This window comes from Aulonocara sp. 'chitande type north' Nkhata Bay, linkage group LG10, assembly GCF_057382095.1.
Source record: "Aulonocara sp. 'chitande type north' Nkhata Bay isolate Kocher_YH1m ecotype deep benthic linkage group LG10, A_spYH_male_GT1.1, whole genome shotgun sequence".
Taxonomy (NCBI): Eukaryota; Metazoa; Chordata; class Actinopteri; order Cichliformes; family Cichlidae; genus Aulonocara; species Aulonocara sp. 'chitande type north' Nkhata Bay.
Genome location: NC_141353.1, coordinates 9492463 through 9513288, shown reverse-complemented (window position 1 = coordinate 9513288; position 20826 = coordinate 9492463). Strand labels below are relative to the sequence as shown.

At 46.1% G+C, this 20826-nt stretch overlaps 2 protein-coding genes across 2 annotated transcripts; both read left to right on the top strand.

Annotated features, from left to right (window-relative positions):
- The first annotated feature begins 1757 nt into the window (after positions 1–1757).
- dub (duboraya) lies at positions 1758–9678 on the top strand. The gene is made up of 7 exons (XM_086308010.1): positions 1758–1830; positions 5665–5754; positions 6001–6069; positions 8072–8140; positions 8248–8487; positions 8591–9019; positions 9114–9678. Exons 1-7 carry the CDS (start codon positions 1825–1827, stop codon positions 9135–9137), a joined length of 927 nt encoding a protein of 308 aa, XP_086164136.1. The 5' UTR covers positions 1758–1824; the 3' UTR covers positions 9138–9678.
- A 2482-nt stretch (positions 9679–12160) lies between these two features.
- guca1d (guanylate cyclase activator 1d) lies at positions 12161–20144 on the top strand. The gene is made up of 4 exons (XM_086308009.1): positions 12161–12553; positions 14560–14709; positions 16909–16996; positions 17248–20144. The coding sequence occupies exons 1-4, from the start codon at positions 12359–12361 to the stop codon at positions 17379–17381; spliced, it is 567 nt and encodes a 188-aa protein (XP_086164135.1). The 5' UTR covers positions 12161–12358; the 3' UTR covers positions 17382–20144.
- The last annotated feature ends 682 nt before the right edge of the window (positions 20145–20826 follow it).

Genomic DNA, 20826 nt, shown 5'->3' with positions numbered 1-20826 from the left:
GACGTCCTGCAGCTTCCTCTGTTTACACAAAAATACAGGCTGTGGTCGACAAACTGACACAAACATGCTAAAAATATGAATAAATATCAGTCAGAGATGGAACATTATTATTGGTGTTTCTTTTCTTAAAGGCTGAAATTATTGATGAAATTCAATATTGTAAACAGTGAATAAAAAAAAAACCTAAACAAAACCTTAGCTCGAGAGCAGAAATGTGAGCCGTAAACAAAACGTTTGGTGACCTCACTCTGATTTCTTGAGTCCAGCACCTGCACTTTGACCCCACAGTTCGACTTTTAGCTGCCTGAGGTGAGCACATTTGGTCGAGCAGCTCCACAGACTGAACGAAGGCACCACACAGACTCAGGTACCTGCTAATCAACCTGCTCAGCAACATCCAATCAGCATCCTGTACAGAGGCGAGAGCTGCCTGCCATGTTCAACCTTTAAAGAAATAATCATGTTTACAGCCGGATACAGAAACTGGTTTGGTGTCCGTAGATAATTTCCTCCTTCATAACAACTGTTTAGATTCTGTTACAAATTCAGTCAATTTTTAAGCCTGTTTAATGAACAAACATTTTATACTCCCAGATTAGTGTGTAATTATATTGTCCATCAAACTGATGCAGTCTGAGCTAAGCATCCCAAAATGTTAGTGCAGCTTTGACTAACAGAAACCAATTGCAGCTAACAGCAGCTAACAGCAGCTAAAAGATGGTAAGATTAGCTAACAGCAGTACTTTCCAACGGTTCAACATACATTAACTCCAGCCATCACGCAGCATTGACAGCTGAGGTAAACAGCCTTCAACAGATAGAGAAGAACCCCGAATGTTTCTCCGGGTCCTCACGGGCCAGTTTATAATCCATATAATGGTGAAAACACACTGTAAAGGTAAAGTTTGCATTATAAGGGGCGTGGCCTTTTTGTATTAAAGGTGCATGGCGATGCAGGCAGCTGTAGCTGCTAACTGTCTGTTTTTTTGGTGCCTTTTTCTATCTGCCAATCATAAGGCAGAACCACTTGAACCCAATGTTTCCACTTCCTGCTCCTCTGTGACTCTGATAGGACCGTAATCTCCAAAGGGAGCATCAGACCTGAAGCCAGAGAGCGAGACCATAAAGTGATCCGGAGAGAGTTCACTGAGCAGAACGCTCATTTTCCCATCAACCAGAGCAGTCGCCCCCTGCTGGCGATCAGGAGGAATGCATTTTTAAAAGCTTCATCTCTGTAGTCAGATTTTATTTTTAAAAAATCCACAAAAAGAAAGTGTTGAAGAAAGTGTTAATGATGACAAAACTGCAAACAGTATTTAATGCTTAAAGACGGTTTAGCCATCAAGCTGCAGCTGTGTAATGTTCACAGAGGAAATAATTGGAACACAGTGGGTGCAGGAAGCAGTCGGAGCTGATGTGATCAGATAACCGTGTTTCGTAGCGACTCTGTTGTGAAAGATTTAAGTTCTTCATTTGTAAACAAAATGACTCTAACTGAGAACAGTGTTTGCGAGCAAAAGTCTTCCTTCCACTTCTGAGCGCTCAGCGGTTTCACGGGTTTAAATGTGACGATCGTGCAGACCGAGCTCAGAGACGTCAGGTTAATGAGCATGAGCTGAATTAAACCAGGTTTAATTGATGGGCATGAAGCTGCAGGACGATCAGAAACAGAGCGAGGTGATGACCATGTGACAGAACATGAGCTCTCTCTCTCGCTCTCTCGCTCTGAAATGACTCTGCTTCTATATTTAACCTGCAGGCTGGCTCTCTCTCTCTTTCACACATACTCGACACAAGCGAGGCGGCTGAGAGACGACGAGCAGGATGGAGGTAAAACTTCTCAAACTTTGCTTTCAGCTGCTGCTGGGTTTACACGTGTGTGTGTGTGTGTGTGTGTGTGTGTGTGTGTGTGTGTGTGTGTTCTGCTGCATCACAGTGGAGTTCAGATCAAAGTCGAGCACACTGCAGAGTGAACATTTTAAAAGGAACTGCTGCAATTTCGCCATGACTCTGAGCAGGCGGCCAGTGTGGCGTCCACATATTTCTGCTCATTCTGGCTTTACTGACGCAGTGACAACCCTGCAGGTTCGGTGAGGTGGCGTGCACTGAGCGTGTGCAAACTGCAGCTCGTACGATTCCACGAAGGCCCAGAACTTATCTCTGCTTTAAAAATAGTTATCAGTTAACAACGAACCGTAGTCTGCTCTGTCCTCACAGGATGTGGAGAGTCACGTAGGCCTTCCTGACATCAGGGCTGGATTACTGACTCTGTGCTCAGAGCACCTTCACCTGCACATGGTCCCAGTGCAGCTGCATGTTGTGTATGAAAGCATTTTAGCCGCCATCATGTTGTTGTTGTTCTGGGCAGGGAGTGGCCATATTCAGATGAGAGGGTGGCGAGGAGCTCAGGCTTGTTGTACGCTCTGTTAGTACAGTGACCTCCCAGCAGCCATGTTATTGGTCCCATGACATCATTAAAAACGCCCAACAGCCCAAATAGAGGTCTGATTCAGAGTCCAGTTAGCTGAGGTGAAGCTAGCAGACAGCTAGCAGCTACAGCCGCCTGTGTCTCCATCCACCTGTCAGTCAAAGAGGCCACGCCCCTGACAAAGCAAGCTTTAAGTCTTACTGAAATTTAAATATGATATTATGAAAGGGAGAAATAGAAAGGCTTTAAATGCTGTCGAGCTGAGGATTACTGGAGTCCCGCTGGATGTTTGGGGAACTGCAGTTTTTGGTACTTCTACGTCTGAGAGCTCTCGAGGTGGAGCTGGATGTTGGCTGGTGGTGCAAAGCATTTGTTTGTAACCACTGACACTAAAGGTGACGGTGCACGCTGCAGTTCACATCCTATGTGCTGCCTCCACCCCGGCTGGATTACAGAGTCATTCCCTGAGCAAGAACTAATCCTCCAAACTGTACACGTGGTTCTTCTATTGTGATCAAAAGAATCAATAACATAAGTGATCAGGCGAGAATACAACGGTCAAATCACGTTTTGTTTGTATGGAAACATGTAAAACACTCGTTGAGCCACAAAGTCAGTGACATACGCTGCAGTTCCTCTAACGCCCGCTTCAAAAAGTGACTTAATCCTCCGATAACTTAGGACTCCACCTTCTTTTCCAAATATGGTCACTTCCTGCTGCGAAAGAATAAAACATGGGAGCCACCAAGAAACTACCGTTGAGGACACCTGTGGTGACGTCACAGTGAGTGGACGATGAAAAGAGTCCTCAGAGTTTTGGCAGAAGATGTAAAACCTTCATCTTCAAGGACGTCTGGGACTCTGCATGAAGTCAGAAGACCATCGAAGCCCTGAAGGTTCAATAACTGCCAATGGGCCCCATAGCTGTACACACACACACTCAGACACACACACTCACACACTCAGACACACACACACACACACTCAGACACACACACACACTCAGACACACACACACACACAGACACACACACACAGACACTCAGACACACACACACACACACTCAGACACACTCACACACTCAGACACACACACACACACACTCAGACACACTCACACACTCAGACACACACACACACACAGACACACAGACTCAGACACACAGACACACACACACACACACACACACAGACACACACACACACACACACACACTCAGACACACACACACACACACACACACACACACACACACACACACTCAGACACAGACACACACACACACACACACACACACACACACACACACACACTCAGACACAGACACACACACACACAGACACAGACACACACACACACACACACACACAGACACACACACACACACACACACACACACACACACACACACACAGACACAGACACACACACACACACACACACACACACACACACTCAGACACAGACACACACACACACACACACAGACACAGACACAGACACACACACACACACACACACACACACAGACACACACACACACAGACACACACACACACACACACAGACACAGACACACACACACACACACACACACACACACACACACACACACAGACACACACACACACAGACACACAACAGCAAAGAGGAAGTGGTTTAACGGCTGTTTTGCTTTTTTCATCACTTTCTAACTTCAGTTTATGGGTCAAACACACACCATGGAAACAATGCACACGACTCTGAGAGGGCATGTGTGTGTGTGTGTGTGTGTGTGTGTGTGTGTGTGTGTGTCCTTGAGGCGATGTGATTTCATTATCTGTTGAATGTCAGCAATGTGAGGCCTTCAGCCCGGATCAACCACACGTCAACAGCTGTGTTGGTGTGTCCCTGAATACCTGCCTTTGTGGGGACCCATGTGTGTTTCAGCTCTGTGAGGACGGGCAGTCCCATCTCCCTGTTTGAGGGCTGTGTTTTTGTTGGTTGCTGTCAGTCAAATGGAACACCGCCAGGATCGACGCGTCGTCCGTGAAGAGTGGGTGTTTTCTTGTTGTTCACATGTCGGCGTGTATTTATTTTTAAAGCTTTTAACATTCCTCTGAGCTGAAGAACCGTGGGCGCGTTCTCTAATGCAGGAACACGAAACCATCAACTGAATCTCTGCAACTCAAAGTCTCAAAGTAACATTATCCAGCAAAACACGAGGGTTTGACGACAGCGTGACTTTAAAACTGAAAACATAGCTCATAAATAAAGTTTAGGGCCATGTGACCAAGAAACCACGCCCACTTTAAGGCTTGCAGCATTCATTCATGCACGGCTCTCTGAGCTCTGCAGCAGCTCCGTTCTTTTTCAGTCGTTCTGTTGAAGTTTGGATCTGGTCCCAGCTTCAGCTGTGGGACAGATTGGACTCATACGGAGGAGTTCACTCAGACCATCGGCTGACAGCTCGTCTGAGGTGTTTGGTTTGGGCTTCATGGACGTGGCTGTAGCTCAGGTGGTAGAGCGTGTCAACTGGTACTCAGGAGGTTGGTGGTTTGATCCCAGTCTGCATGCTGGCAACATACTAACCCCAAGCTGCTCCACGTGCATCCATGTGATAGACAGAGCTCACGTAGAGAAATAAAGGTGTGTTCAGACAGAGTAGAAACGTGCTACATATGAACAAACATCTCCACTTCGGTCTCATCTGTTGTAGAAGAAACAGCTCTGAGCGAACGAGCTGACACGCCTCCATCCTAACACGGTTACGCTGCTGACACGCTGCCACACGGACTCCACTGCTCCCACAAATCATGTTTGCACTACTTTACGTATGCCTCTGTGGGGGCGGGGTCTAAAGCCGACTCCAGTTCCTCACTTTTTATTCTCAGGAATAAATGAACCAAAATGATCAGGATACCAAGTTACACCTTCCTCAGATTACAGACTCGTGATTGGACGGCTCATCAATGAGCAGTGACGCGTTGACTTTACCTCAACACCTGTCAGTTCACCATTTGAAAGCTGCAGGTAGGACAGATGTTCTTACCGTCCGTCCTGCTGCAGCGCGCACAGGAAAGATCCGGGCGTGATGACCTCAGAGTGGACGAAGCGTCACACAGAGACAAACTCCAATCCTAAAAATCTTTAACACGATGAAATCTGCTGCAGACACATCGCTCGTGTCTATCGTTACTGATATCATCACCGCCTTCACCTGCTTGCTCACCTGGTCTCTCCTCTCCGTCCTCAGGAGCAGGCTACGTCGCAGCGCTCCGTGGCTGAACTCGCCAGGAGGTTCAAAGGTGCGGCTCCGCCACAAAGCCCCGCCGGGAATGAACAGGTGAGTGTGACAACAGCCAGCACGTACGCTACACACACCAGGACGTAGACACGTCCAGTGCAGACCTGCTATCATCTGCTAACAGTCAGATTTATGGACTCGGGAAGAATCAGTAACTCATATCAGACTCACACATGGTGATAGGATCTGACTGATTCAGGGAATCAAACTGGCAACCTTTTAGGACAGGTGTCCATACTGGGAGTAATGGTCTTTTTTTTAACTGCTGTTTTTGTCGTTTACCAGGAGAAGCCGGTCAGACGGCGACCGCCACGCACTCTACAGCTGTCCAAACCCCAGGGAGGCGAGCAGGAGGTGAGACAGAGATGAGATTAGGGAACATGACAAAACTATGAAGACGCCTGAAACATGTTCAAAGCCAGCCGATGGTCTGGTGGGGCACTGATGTGTGAAGGTTCAGTTAAAACAAAGACTACACAAACACAAAAACAACACAAATGGCAGGAAACAGTTAAAAATGATGAAATTACTGATTTATGACTCAGAAAAAATGACAAAACTATTTAGTTCAATACAACAGATTTTTTATTTTATTTAGTCTTAAATCACAATAAAACAGAGAAACTCCACCATTCAGGCCGCCGCCTCAGAGCAGCACATGGCGACAGTGAGAAGGAAAAACTGTCCTGTAACAGGAAGAAACCTGCGGCAGAACCAGGCTCAGGAAGTGTGAAGCGCTTCTGCAAAGGAAGCAGAAAAAGACAAAAACGCCTCAAACATCTTCACTGATAACCACCGTCAATGGCAACTTTCGTGCCGTGCTCCGTCCTCTCCGTGGTTTGGTCAGCATAGACCTGAATCACAGCCGATCCGGTCGTTAAGTCTGACGTCACTAGCCGTGTCTGGGCCTAAACTCCGCTGCAGGTCCATATCTCAAACGATCACTATGGCATTACTGAGAGTTGAAAAACTGTCTAAAGTCTTTCATCTTTAATAAAATGATCAGCGTTCTGCTCTACCAGGTGTAACAATCGAGTTTAACATCCAGGCATCCATGAAAACGGAATTTATGACATTAGAGTTAGAAGTTAGCAGGGAGTTAGCTCGCTAGCTTCTATCTAAATACAATATAGCATGTCCTGACTGCGGGGTTTTGGAAACAAATTAAAACGTACAGCTCTGCTATCACTTCCAGCATAAATGAAGACAGAAAACTAAACAGCAGTGACGTTTGTAGGGTTACTGAAGTTGGGCTAGCTGGTATATAATGATGTGCTACGTGACCGCTAGCGACACAGCTATGTTAGCATAATATAAACAAGCTAACTTTTTTTCCACTCGATAAAAGTTAACGTGAGTGTTCTCGGTGGTCAGGAACAAATGTAATCGCATGGCAGGATGCTGTAAAAGGACCAAACTTCAGCCAGGAGAACAACTGAGATAATCCATCCACAATACGAGGTTAGTCATTCATATACTGCTGCATGGGCTGGGCTGTAGTTACATCCTAAGGTTTTAAAAACTGAGCTTAAATAAATGATTAGCGGTAATAAAAGCCGAGGGAGGTCAACAGTGATCACTGACTGTTTTAGGAGCTTTTTGAGATCAAATAGAAGAAAATACAAAACATTAAACATGTTAACAACACAAAAGCCATATTAAACACAGACTACGCCGGACTGGGTGTCCAGACCACCTCATCCGGCTCATTTTCATTCCAAGGAGTCGCAGCTTCTCCAAGGCTGAGCCCTGCGACCTGTGGGGGAAACACCGCTGTGTTCCCTGTCACTGACTCATGACCACAGATAGGTAGGTGGAGCATCCTCTCTTCACCGCAGCCGCCCAGTTCGTCACTCTCGATACAAACAGGAAGTAGACACAGATCCTGATGCTGGTTCTGCAGGACATTTCTTCTTGTTAAATGGCACTTTTTTCTTCCCACTGTTGCCAAGTGCTTGCTCTGATCGTCAGAGTCTCTTTCCTACAACAATCAGCACCTCGAGGTGTCTGTTGTTGTAAACTGGGCCTTTATATCTGCAATTTAGTTGCACTGTTTGTAATATTTAAGTTTGAGCCAATAATCGTCGTTGCTCGAGTCCACGCACCCTTCAGAGGTAACTCAAGAGCATGATGGGATATATTGTCAAAGAAAATCCACGAACTGTGACTGAACACTTTAGTTTTATACAGTTTCACGTTCTTCTGGTGTGGTGACGGAAAAAAGGCACAAAAATTAAACATGACAATCGAGAGCTGAGGTCACGTTCCCGAGGAGCTCCTCGTCTGGTCTCCACATTTACATGAAGATCTACGAAATAAACGCACCTGTGTGTGTGTGTGTGTGTGTGTGTGTCAGCCTCCTGCAGGTGCCCCGACGTCACCTGTCAAAGTCAAGAGGAACTCTGGTCTAATTGAGAAAATCCAGGTGAGTCCAGCAGGTTTCTGCTGCCCCCTGCTGGTGTAAACATGCACCGACATCACTCTGACATCACTCTGACATCGTTCTGACATCGCTCTGACATCACTTTGCAGGCTGAACTCGTGCTCTCGCCCACGGGTCCTCCTATGAAGAGCCCTGGCATCAGGATGCTGCCTCTCAACTTCCCCCTGCCCTCCCCTGGCTCCGCCCCACCTGCTACCTCAGTAACCACCTCGTCCTCAGCAACCCCCACCAGCCCAGTCACCTCTCCTGTAACTGAAACGGAAGGCCCCGCCTCTTTTGAGGAACCTGCCACTGTGGCGGAGGGATCGGTCCTGCAGAGCATCAACAAGGTGAGACCCCTCCAAGGCGTTCATGTGATGCATTCAGTGACCTGTAAATACCTGCGCCGGCCAGCCTAAACACTCAGTTGATCACCCTTTGGTTCTCCTCCAGGGCAGAGCTCGCCACTCCATCCGCCGCCGTCCGCCATCACGCCGCCACAGGACATCCAGCAGTGGAGAGGTGGAGGCCAAAGATGCATCAGACACACAGGTGAGCTCCACAACTGACCCCGCTGACAAAACTGCAGCAGGCGGCAAGCAGGACGGCGAGCAGGGCAGTGAGGGTGACGTGTTCAAGAAGGAGGATCAAACAGACGCCCCAACAGCTGCTGAGAAAAACCAAACTCACGAAGAGGAAGAGCCAAAGAGCGGCGACGGTGATGTGCAGGAGGGAGAGAAAGGGTCTGCAGAAGAAGAGGAGGAGGAGGCACCATCATCATCAGAGAAGAAGGAGGAGGAGCCGAGGTCGCCAGAGACGCAGAAACAGGACCCGACCGAAGACGCTACACTGACAGACGGCAAAGAAGAAGAACAGAGCGAGGTGAAGTACCTGTTCTCCTTCCAGAGTGACATCAGTGCAGTACTCTGTGTACTTTGTGTACATGTACTGAAAAACTGCAACGTTTCCCCCGCAGGAAGCAACAAGCTCAGCCCGATGAGGACCACGCGTCGACGAGCCCCTGGAGTGCTGGGAGAGAAACCCCGTATCAGCTACACCTGACTGAAGAGGCCTGCAGACGCTCAGGAGGCGAATATTTAGAAACTCTGAGGCGCCGCCCGCCATCTGCGAATGAGCGAAGACGCTCGGCCAATCGTGCGAAGGTCCAGCCGAGCTTGTTCGTTTCCACTCAACGCCTTTCCACACCACAACACTGCATTCTTCCTGTTTAGCCATATATACTGTGACCTGTCTGTTCTTACTGTGTGCTGCCTACCATGATGATGATGATGATGATGATAAATGGTTTGTGTCTGTGTTTAAAGCCACAGCTGTGAGGGAACCCTCGAAGCCTCGTTAGGTTTGACTGATTTCTGGGAACCTCCGAGGTTTTGATTGGATGGCGACACGCAGCCTGAGGAGGCGGTGACGTCACAAAGTGCTTCTGATGATGAAATTAAAATACTTTTGCTACCATAATGATGATCTGCTCTGTTTTATTTTATCTGGCAGTGCTCAAAGAAATAAAGAGTTGCTAATGACTTCTGATTTTTCCGTGTCACAGCTGCAGCGCGATGACGAAGCTACCTGTCAGTCAAACAGGACACGCCCCTGATAATGCAACCTTATCAGGGGCGTTAAACACATGAAGGTGGATGTCAGCTGTACAAGTCTGGCCCACTGAGCTCTGGTGAAGCACAGAGTAGAAATTTGAGACTTTTAACTGTATTTTAAAAAGTTTTATCTTTACAAATAAAGACTCATCGTAGTCTCCAAATTAACAATATGGTAAATGGCCTGTATTTATATAGCGCTTTACTCGTCCCTAAGGACCCCAAAGCACTTTACATATCCAGTCATCCACCCATCCACACACTGGTGATGGCAGCTACATCGTAGCCACACCCACCCTGGGGCGCACTGACAGAGGCGAGGCTGCCGGACACTGGCGCCACCGGGCCCTCTGACCACCACCAGTAGGCAACGGGTGAAGTGTCTTGCCCAAGGACACAACGACCGAGACTGTCCAAGCCGGGGCTCAAACCGGCAACCTTCCGATTACAAGGCGAACTCCCAACTCTTGAGCCACGATCGCCCGATAACCAATAGGTTAATCTATTACAATGGTACACAACGTGTGAGGAGGAAACAGTGGGAAGGAAAAACTCCCTTTTAACAGGAAGAAACCTCCGGCAGAACCAGGCTCAGGGAGGGGCGGGGCCATCTGCTGCGACCAATTGGGGTGAGAGAAGGAAGACAGGATAAAGACATGCTGTGGAAGAGAGACAGAGGTTAATAACAGATATGATTCAATGCAGAGAGGTCTGTTAATACATAGTGAGTGAGAAAGGAGACTAGAAAGGGAAAACTCAATGCATCATGGGAATCCCCCGGCAGCCTACGTCTATTGCAGCATAACTAAGGGAGGATTCAGGGTCACCTGGTCCAGCCCTAACTATATGCTTTAGCAAAAAGGAAAGTTTGAAGCCTAATCTTGAAAGTAGAGATAGTGTCTGTCTCCCGAATCCAAACTGGAAGCTGGTTCCACAGAAGAGGGGCCTGAAAACTGAAGGCTCTGCCTCCCATTCTACTTTTAAATACTCTAGGAACAACAAGTAGGCCTGCAGAGCGAGAGCGAAGCGCTCTAATAGGGTGATATGGTACTACAAGGTCATTAAGATAAGATGGGGCCTGATTATTTAAGACCTTGTATGTGAGGAGCAGGATTTTGAATTCTGGATTTAACAGGAAGCCAAAACAGGAGAAATCTGCTCTCTCTTTCTAGTCCCTGTCAGGACTCTTGCTGCAGCATTTTGGATCAGCTGAAGGCTTTTCAGGGAGTTTTTAGGACTTCCTGATAATAATGACAAACTAATGGAACTTCGTACGCTCATTCAGCAGCAGGTAAAAACTTCCAAGGTCAAAACACAAGAAAAAAAAAATCCTCTCAAAATTTAGAGACATCATGAAATCACATCACGATGAGATGATGAACATGGCGTCCTGACCAACCTCAGTAAGACTCGGGCCAGATTTAATCTTCACATCTGAGCCTTCAGTGATGTGAAACAGTGTGACAACGTGAAGCAGGCCAAAGATCTCAGACACTTCCTGCTGTAAAGAAGCACCAGAGTCAGTGACATCATCAGTCTGACTCCAGTGATCCACAGTGGGAGAAAACCCACAGTGGGTGAACCTTCCCAGGAGTGACCGGCTGACCAAAATTACTCTTCAGAGAAGAACCCAGAAGAAGACCTGCAGGCTTCACATGTCTGAGCTAAGGTCAGAGGTCACGATTCAACAATAATAAAGAGACTAAACAAAAATGACATCCATGAGTTTAAGGAGAAACTCACTGATCAGGTCAAAGTGACCAGAAACGACATTTTGTGTTTATTTTTCTTGTTTGATGAAAGTGTGACCAACAGGACGTCTCAGCTCTGATTTAACCTGCCGGCAGGTCGAGCCGCTGCCTGGATGATCTGATTAGAGCGCCGTGCGTCTCTGCTTGAGGCCGCTGATGCTCGGGCCGTGGTTTCAGGCGTTGGGTGGAATAATTAAGGAAACGGCCATGGGTAACTTACTTAAAGCAAACTTTCCAGAACAGAAACTGACACGCAGCAGAGCTTTGAAAGAAACTAAACCAAAGTAACTGCTTTGAAGTCATCAGTTCTCGTGCCTCCTTCACTTCCTGCTCGTGTGAAAGAAGGAGAAAAATAGTCACAGACGTTTCTGGATCCCTGCACCGTGGGAGCAGCTGGTCTTGGTCTTCAGTGGTCTGCTTGTTCTCTGGCGTGGGCGTCTTTCTCCTTGGTTCTCGTGTGTTTCTGAACTTTTCCCCTCAGCTGAGCAGCGAGGAACGTCCTGCGTGGGAAACCTCTCTGTGTGAACGCAGCCTGCCAGGTGAGCCGGTTACATAATTCTGCTTCCAGGGCCATCCCGCCCTCCTGTCCTGGATCGGCCTCCACAGCACAGCCCTGTGGTGATCTCATTAGGGAGTTATTTTCAGTGCTTCTTTGGTTCTTCCTGCAGGACCTAAGAGGGTTACAGAGTCCTGAGGTTCGCTCGGTGCCTGCAGAGTCACGGCAGCCTGGATGTGGGCCACCTCGAGCCTCCGCCTGCAGCCTAATCGTCTTCTGTGGGGTTTCCTGTCCTGAGGAGGATCGCAGGACTGCAGACCGCCTTTAACAAGCAGCGCACCGGGCCTTGGTCTCCTCCGCCATGGGGAACCACGGCTCGACCCTGGACGACATCCTGGCAGAGGACATGCACCACTGGTACAACAAGTTCATGAAGGAGTCTCCGTCAGGCCTCATCACGCTGTTCGAGCTGAAGGCCATACTCAACCTGAAGGGCATGAACGAGGACGCCAACCGCTACGTGGAGCAGGTCTTCTTCACCTTCGACATGGACGGGGTGCGTTCCACGTCAGTTTGCCCAGCCTGTTCTTCCATGTTTATAGGACGCGGCTTCTGCAGGAAAGTAAAAGTAATCTGACAGCAGTGACACGTCGACGGGTTTAGAGCTGATTTGCTTTCCTGCACCTTATTAGACCAAAACATCTAATAATGACATATAACCTGTTATATCAGGCTGGTAGTATGACAGCTGGTTATGAGGCTTTGATATCAATTTGAGACGAGTGTTACTAAAGTGGGGTTAAAGGTCACATGAAAGCTCAGCTTAAAGAAAGAAAGACTCTACATGGGACGTGCTTTGAAATGAAAACGTCTGATTTATGAGAGAAAACTCGACCTACTGCTTGTAGGGCTGAGCTGAGAGCTCTGCAGCTTGTGAATGAGCCCAATCAAAAATCAATAATGCTGACCGGGCTTTCCTTATTGATAAATCTGACTGTGGATGCAGGATGTACCAAAACCAGTCATCAGATATCTAAAGGCTATGTTTTTAAAGTAGTGGACACAGAAGCTTGTGGTCGATGTTCACATACAAGGCTGAATATAAAGTTTTACACAGAAACCTGTTGACAGTGTGTCGCCTGGGCAGCTGTTGCTATGCGACCACATGAATCTTCAAATCAGAAATCCCTCGTTTTGAAATATTAACGTAGGTGATGGTGTAGTCGTGGTTACATGTAAGAGTCAGTCAGAATAAACTCCTAGAAACTCACAGCAGCCGTGCTATTGGTCACATGATGTCATCAAAGTGCCACCATCCACCTGTCAGTCACAGAGGCCACGCCTCTAATAACACCAACCTTAATTCTGAATGCAGTTTAAAAGTTCTCCACAGAGACCAGTTTGTGTATCAGGCTGCAAACATGTTTATTCTGCTGTCAGGTTTAACATGGCAGTCTATGGGACTGACTCTGCTGCCCCTGCTGGACACCAGATGAACTGCAGCTCCATGTTTCAGTCTGGAGGTTGATTCTTGTCAACATGAAACCAGACGTCAGCACATGTGAAATGTTGCTCATACTGTGAACACGAGTCTTTAAACTCAAAGCTTTCATGGAAACGTTAAAATCGCTCTGTGGTGCAGAGCGCTCGCTCGACCGGGAGAGGCAGGACTTCCTGCTCCATCAGCATGCAGAGCTGTGTGTGTGAGGATGCTGTGATTAGGTGAAGGGCAGCAGGAGATCTCCAGGTAAATGATCTCATGTACTAAAATTATTTTATTATTTTCTTAATATAGCACAAGGTTCAGTTCGCTTTGTCCTTTCTGACTCTGAGTACATTTCAGACTCGGTACTTTTTCACCCTTCAGCTTTTACCGCAGTATTTTTAAACCCGGGTATCTGTACTTCTGCCACCTCTGGATTAAAGGCTTCAGCCTGCAGCAACGACATGTGTAAAATATAAAGAGCAGGAGGCATTTTAACCATTTATTACAACAAGTAGTCCACATTTCAATAAAGCTGGAACTGGGTGGATGTTCAGGTGTAAGAGGTCCTCCCACAGAGGCCTGGAGGCATGAATGGTTGAGCTCTGTGTGGAGACTTTAGGAGGTGGTTTTATAATGTGGATGGTTGGTGGTTCGATCCTGGGCTCCTCCAACCTGCGTGGTGAAAAAAGCACTTTGAGTCCTCAAACTGAGCACCACGTGATGGACTGAAGCCGCAGTCTGACCAATCAGGAGCTGGGATTCAGTGTCAGATGATCGGTGAATGTGCAACCCAAGAATGCTGATGATTGTTAGTCTCATCTACGAGTTTTGCTGTTGTGGAAACTGGTCATAAAACCCCTGTAAGTATTACAGTAACATAAACCTACAGTTTTTAATGTGCAGAATTATTGCACAGCTGAACCACAGCATCAGACTCTCTGTCTGTCACGTTTGCTCTGCTTTGGTTTTGTGAAGCTGAACAAACGTCCATATTAAAACTGAGGTGTGAATCTTACAGGATGTCCCTGAACGCCCCCTCGTTGGTGCGGTTTTAACTCCCTGCTTCGTGTCTGCAGGATGGCTACATTAACTTTGTGGAGTACATCGCAGCCATCAGCCTGATGCTGAAGGGAGAAATCAACCAGAAACTGAAGTGGTACTTCAAACTGTTCGACCAGGACGGCAACGGAAAGATCGACAAGGAAGAGCTGGAGACCATCTTCACGGTAATGAACGGACCACCACGCTGACACAGGCTTAATCTTCTCCTGTCTTTGAGCTTTTTAATGCTGCCTGCTCAGCTTCTATCTTAAGACAGTTTAATCCCGCTGACACTGCGTCGACTGCTTCAAGCTTCAAATGATGTCATGGTGTCTTTTAAGGTCGGTGCAGCAATTACATTTTGTCTTAGTCCCACAGAAAGGTTTATGTATTTATAGAAAACTGGTTTCAAACTCACACACTAGACATCTGCAATATTTCCAGCTTTACAGGAAAGTTGGACTGAAATCAAGAGCGTCCCTCTCCACATGGATCCTGAATCAGCAGCACAGAGAACAGGGCTGGATTAGCTCTGAACTTAGACCGCTGCTAATCCTCTGAGCTCAATCAATCAGTCAAGGAAACTGCTGAAAGTGGAACAAGCCGTTCCCTTTGTGTTCTGACCAGTCGTGGACCAGAGAACATGGAGAACAAGATTACATTTACCAGGACATCTTTAAAGTATCGGAAACATCTGATTCAGCTTCTGGAGTTGGTAATCTCGGAGCCTCGGACACGGATACCGTGAGCTAAACCACAGTACTGGTCGTTCCCTGCAGAGTAACCAGACTGGTGGCCGAATGCTCACTCGTCAGATACGAAATATGAGTTAGCATTATAAAAGGGTTCCTTCCAACCTGAACATGAACAACTTAGCAAACAGCTGGTGAGACCACCACGCCCCCTCCAGGTCCTCTGTTTGCATCCTAACGTGGATTCTTTGATCTTTTACAGCTGAATCGCTCCTGACAGGAACACGTGTTTGTTTCAGGCTTTCACCGGCCATGGTGGTGAAGAAGAACCTCGTGACATCATTGGTTCTTCTTCTTTGGACTGAGCGATCCCTGCAGCAGCAGTTATGAATAGGGATGGGTATCGTTTAGGTTTTATCCGATACCGGTGCCAAACCAGTAGTTTTGAAACTGTGCCGGTGCTTAAACGGTGCTCGAACCGGTGCTTAAAGAATGGAGAACACAAATGGGTCCAAAAACCTCTCATGTTCAGCTGTTTTTTTGTAAAAAGATAACAATGTTAGCCTTTTCTGCAGCTATGGGGCATATATGGCATCACTCTTGGCTGGAAGCAGTGCTTAAACAATGGAAAAAACACAAACTTTGTCCAAAAACCTCTCATGTTCAGCTGTTTGTTTGTTTTTTTGTAAAAAGATAACAATGTTAGCCTTTTCTGCAGCTATGGGGCATATATGGCATCACTCTTGGCTGGAAGCAGTGCTTAAACAATGGAAAAAACACAAACTTTGTCCAAAAACCTCTCATGTTTAACTGTTTTCCACTTTTTCTTTGGTCATTTTAGCCTTTTTGGCCAGGGTGAAGGGAGTATCTGCCATCAAACAAGAAGACAGCCGCATGTAGCTATGATGATGTTTGCTAGTTCACCTTACATGCATTAATGTAATAACGTGGTTAGCCTACTCAACGTAAATTACACACGAACAACATGAAGCTACTCACGCAGAGGAACGGCTGCTGCTGCATCATCATCCTCATCATTACTGCTACACTGGCAGGGCTAGGGGCCAGGACTCTACTCTTCGGGTTTTTGGGGGATGTTGCTAACTCCGGGTCTGATAACGGGCACCACACCCGCAGTAGATGTGCTCGGTGTGAGGTCTCGCAGCAAGCTATCAAATACGGCGCATTTCTCTGCTTTTAAAAAAACGCTATGCGTCGCCAGGTGTTTCATCGGATTTGAGGTGTTACCTCCTTTGACAGTATCACAGTATCAGCTTAAAGCACTTGTTGCTGCTGAGTTTGCATCTTTTGCTGTGAAGTACAGCCAGACTTTGACCGCTTCACCTTGGGCATTTTTAATCTGTAGCTCTGCTCTAAAAGAACGTACGTACCTGGCCCCGCCTACTATCCTCAGAAACGTAAAATGATTGGCTAGAAGTGTATCACAGCTCAGGGGGAAAAAAGCACCGAAATGTGCGCTGCTTTTCGGTCTGGTTAGTACCGTTTATGTCACAACCGGTGCCATCATGGCACGGGATACCGGTACCCATTACTAGTTATAAAAAACCTGAAACTGACCGATACAAAACGTTAAGCTCAGTCAGAGATTATTTTACTGAATGCTGACTCATCTTCATGATTCAGAAACTTATTGAGAACCTTGTTATTTGTCCTTGGTGTCTCCATCTGCAGGCCATCCAAGACATCACACGGAACAAAGACATCGACCCCGAGGAAATCGTCTCGCTCATATTTGAGAGGATTGATGTGAAAGGAGAAGGTAATGAAGACAGCTGAGCCCAGCTCAGATAGTAAACTCTGTAACTCCTCTCTGCCAGATCTGGACCAAAGTCGCATGACAGCCAACAATCAACCAAATAATTAGTAAACGACACAGTTGAAGATCCGACCTACACCCCAAACGACTTCCCACTATATAATTGATGGGCAGCTCTTCCACATTTTGGTCTGTGTTGTGTTTAAGAGGCATTTTGTTTATTAAATTATGGATTCTGACCTCTGACCCTGCAGGTGAGCTGACCCTGGAGGAGTTCATCGAGGGAGCCAAAGACCACGAAGATATCATGGACATGCTGAAGACCCTGATGGACCTGACGCCGGTCTTACTGATCATTATTGAGGGCCGGACGGGGAACAACCAATGAGAGAAACGTGGAAGCAGTGAGCTATGATTGGCCGTTTGGACAGGTTTAACATTACAGAGAGGAAGCCTGGCTGATTTTCATGTGAAGAAGGTCACGATGGACTCTGTGAGCTGCATCTGCCAACCCCCTCCTGCTGTAGGTCCCCCTGGACCAGGAGTTTGTGGTGCCACCAAGTCTTTCTCTTGTATGTGCTATATGTATGGAACCAACACCACTGCAGTGGGAACAAGGTCTTCATATTCCTTTGCCATAGAGAACCTCATTTCATCCAACATTTTGCTAATTTCTGCTTCAACTATTTAGAAAATGTGTCGCACTGACGCTGGACTGAGAATCAGAAAGTTGAGATACCTGAGGTTGAGTTTTAACAGCAGCATTAATAAAAACAACTACCAATAATAATAATGATGATAATAACTAATAGTAATAATTCTTCTAATTACTACGAGCTTTCAGAAAAACTTTAAATCTTTTCAACATCTCAACATCAAAGATTTTCGCCCCAGATTTATTCATCTGACTTTGATCTATAAGAAAAGCATCAAGCTACACTTTCTGCAAACAAACAGTCCATCAATACTGAGACAGAAGCACAGTAAAAGGACCTGAACTGTGGCTATGCATCCATGTCTGAGAATACTGCTACAGCGACTTGTGTGCTAATAGTTTTGTAATACTGAGACAGTGATTTGGAGAAGGTGCTGTCTCTGTGAGCCGGGAGATTACCGTACAGCTGATCCTCTTAATGCTGCCAAAGGATCTGATTCTTCCTCTGGAGGAGGCTTCATCATCTTTCACCCCCACACAGGTTCCTGTCTTTGAGGACAAAACTAAATGTTTCAAACACATCTTGCAGCCGTGATGTGTTTAACACACAGTCTGTGGGGTCGATAAATCCACTTTCCATATCAGAGCGAAGCGGTGCATTCAGGGACCAAAGCTGCTCCATCAGCTCAATTGGCAGCAGGCCAGTCCAAAGGTCCACTCGGGTCAGGCCGGACCAAACTGGGGCGCCTGAGGGCAGAACAACCTATCATCTCACTCACAGTGGAGGACTAAGCACATTTACTCAAGTACTATGCTTGACCTCATTTGTATGCCACTATCTACTGCTCTGCTTCTCAGAGAGAAGCTTTGTACTCCTCCCAGTGAACCAAGCTAACACATCAAAGCCTCAACATGATATTAATGAAGATGTGAGCACCCGCACACTTCCTCAGATTTAGTGAAAGAGACCAAAAAAGGACTCAATGAAATTGTGCTTTTTGAATGCGAATTAGAGATGGCATCTAGTGGCCATTGTTGGAATTGCACTTTTATTCATTCCTGCACTGGTTTCAGTAGCACTACCTACAGATGAAACAACTTTTTACCCACTGATCACTTTCTTCTGAATCTACTGAAAGGTTCAGCAGGTTTATGTAGATGAATGCCCTGCTGTCTTCAGTTAAACGTAGTGAACAGGCGCACATTTCCACCATTTTGGAGTGGAATTATTATACCTGAGGATGTGTCATTAATGAAGGGTGGAGGACAGTTCAACAGAGGAATCTCAAATATACAACATATCCAATGATTTTATCACTGTTATTAAAACCGTATATCAAAAACAAGTTTTCTGGTCATTTCAGGAGAAAAAACCTTTGGGGTAGAGTAGAGTTTAAACAGGAAGACACCTGCTGTATAGACTGTACAGTGTTGTAAGGTATGAGAGGTCCTGTGTCCCGGACAAGCCCCCAAACATGTTATAACTTCAAATTCAAAGGCACACAGAAAACCTAATATGAGTTGTCACCATGCTGCTGCTGTTATAATAATGAAAATAAAGTTACTTTCAAAGGAAAAACAGATAAACAAAAGACAAAGAAGGCTGTGAACCAACCATCTGCTTCCTATCTAACCAAAAACTGAAGACTGTGGGTAACTCCCAGCTCAACTCATAATACAGAGAACTACAAAAGCAACAAAACGTAACACCAGTGAGGGAGGATGACTAAGACGCTAACTGCCAACCTTCATGCTCCGCCTTCCCTGTGTGGTGGTTCATCTGCAGCTAGTCAGCACTAATAATAAATCAAAAAGAAGAGAGCAGGTTAATGAGAAGGATTAGGTATAATAACAGGATGATGGACGTGTCAGCACACTGAGTAACGTTAGCATAAATTAAGAGTATCCATCCACAGGATACACACCAACAGCAGGCGTTTAGATGAAGTTTGCATTCACCTACGTGTGAAAAATAAATCAGACATAAGCAAAATTTGGGAAAAGGGGAAAAAAAACAGAGGTGGCTGCATGCACAGTCTACAAGATATCGATCATAACCTTTTTATCGATTTTTGCAAAACACGGTCGGCATAATGATCAGCTCAGCTGCACGAATCAGGTGGTTTTTTTTATAAATCACTTTTTCCACTGCACCCTCTAGTGGACTCTCACAGCAATACATATGCTATAAGTTTAAAGGCCAAGCACACTACCGGCCTAGTTTTGCGCGACAGGTCGCTCGATTGAATGTTTTAAATGTTTTTATTTTTACAAGGTGACATGTGTGACCACGTCAGGAGGGTCTGAGGATGTCTGGCTAAGCTAACAGGTCCTACTGTGCAACAGATTTTTATGGTGAAAATGTGTCCTGTAAAATCTTCAGTCCTAACCACTCACGTATTGTGCTGCCTTATCAATAAATCTTTTAAGCAAACTGTGTGCTGTTCATTTAGCCCCATTAAAGAATGTATAAAAAACCCAAACACTGTGTTTTCATTTTTTAAGAACCTTTATCGATACTTTGCTGGCAAAAATGTCAAAAACAATAAAGTTTTGTACTTTGATCCAATAACGCGATGGCACTCCAGCTGTTTACAATCTCAGAGCAGCTGGATGGACTTACTGATAATGATGAGTAGTTCAGTTTTGTGTCTCTCATGAAGCACATGATTAAAATCAATTGAGAGTCAGGTGAAGGGGTCTGCCTGTTGCAGATTTGTTTTTTATTCTTCAAATCCAACGTGGTGAAGTCCAGCTTCTGATTTACAGTAAGTCCAGTGGAACCCCTGAGGAACCACCCAGGAGCCTGCTGGGTGGATGATTATTAGCTAAAGCTTAAATATCATAAAGCCTGGTAGTGGGGGATTCAGTTCATGTGCTGAAACAGCTGTTGGTGCACATTTAAAGTTTCCTGTTCCTGTTTTTTTGGTCTCCCCACCTCTGCCTCATTTAATTATGTTTTAGCTTGATTATATATTTTAGCGTATAAAGATGTTTGAATGTTGAAGTGATCCTGTCACTTGTTTTGTTTCTTGTCTTCGACAGTTTTCAGCTGCGCTGATGTTACTGTGGTTGTAAATCTGCAGATACATACGGGGACTGACTGAACTGGTCGTGTTTCTGCCTCATCAAAGATGAGCGCTGTGCTTTTGTGAGTAGTTGATAAGTGGTTGTGCCT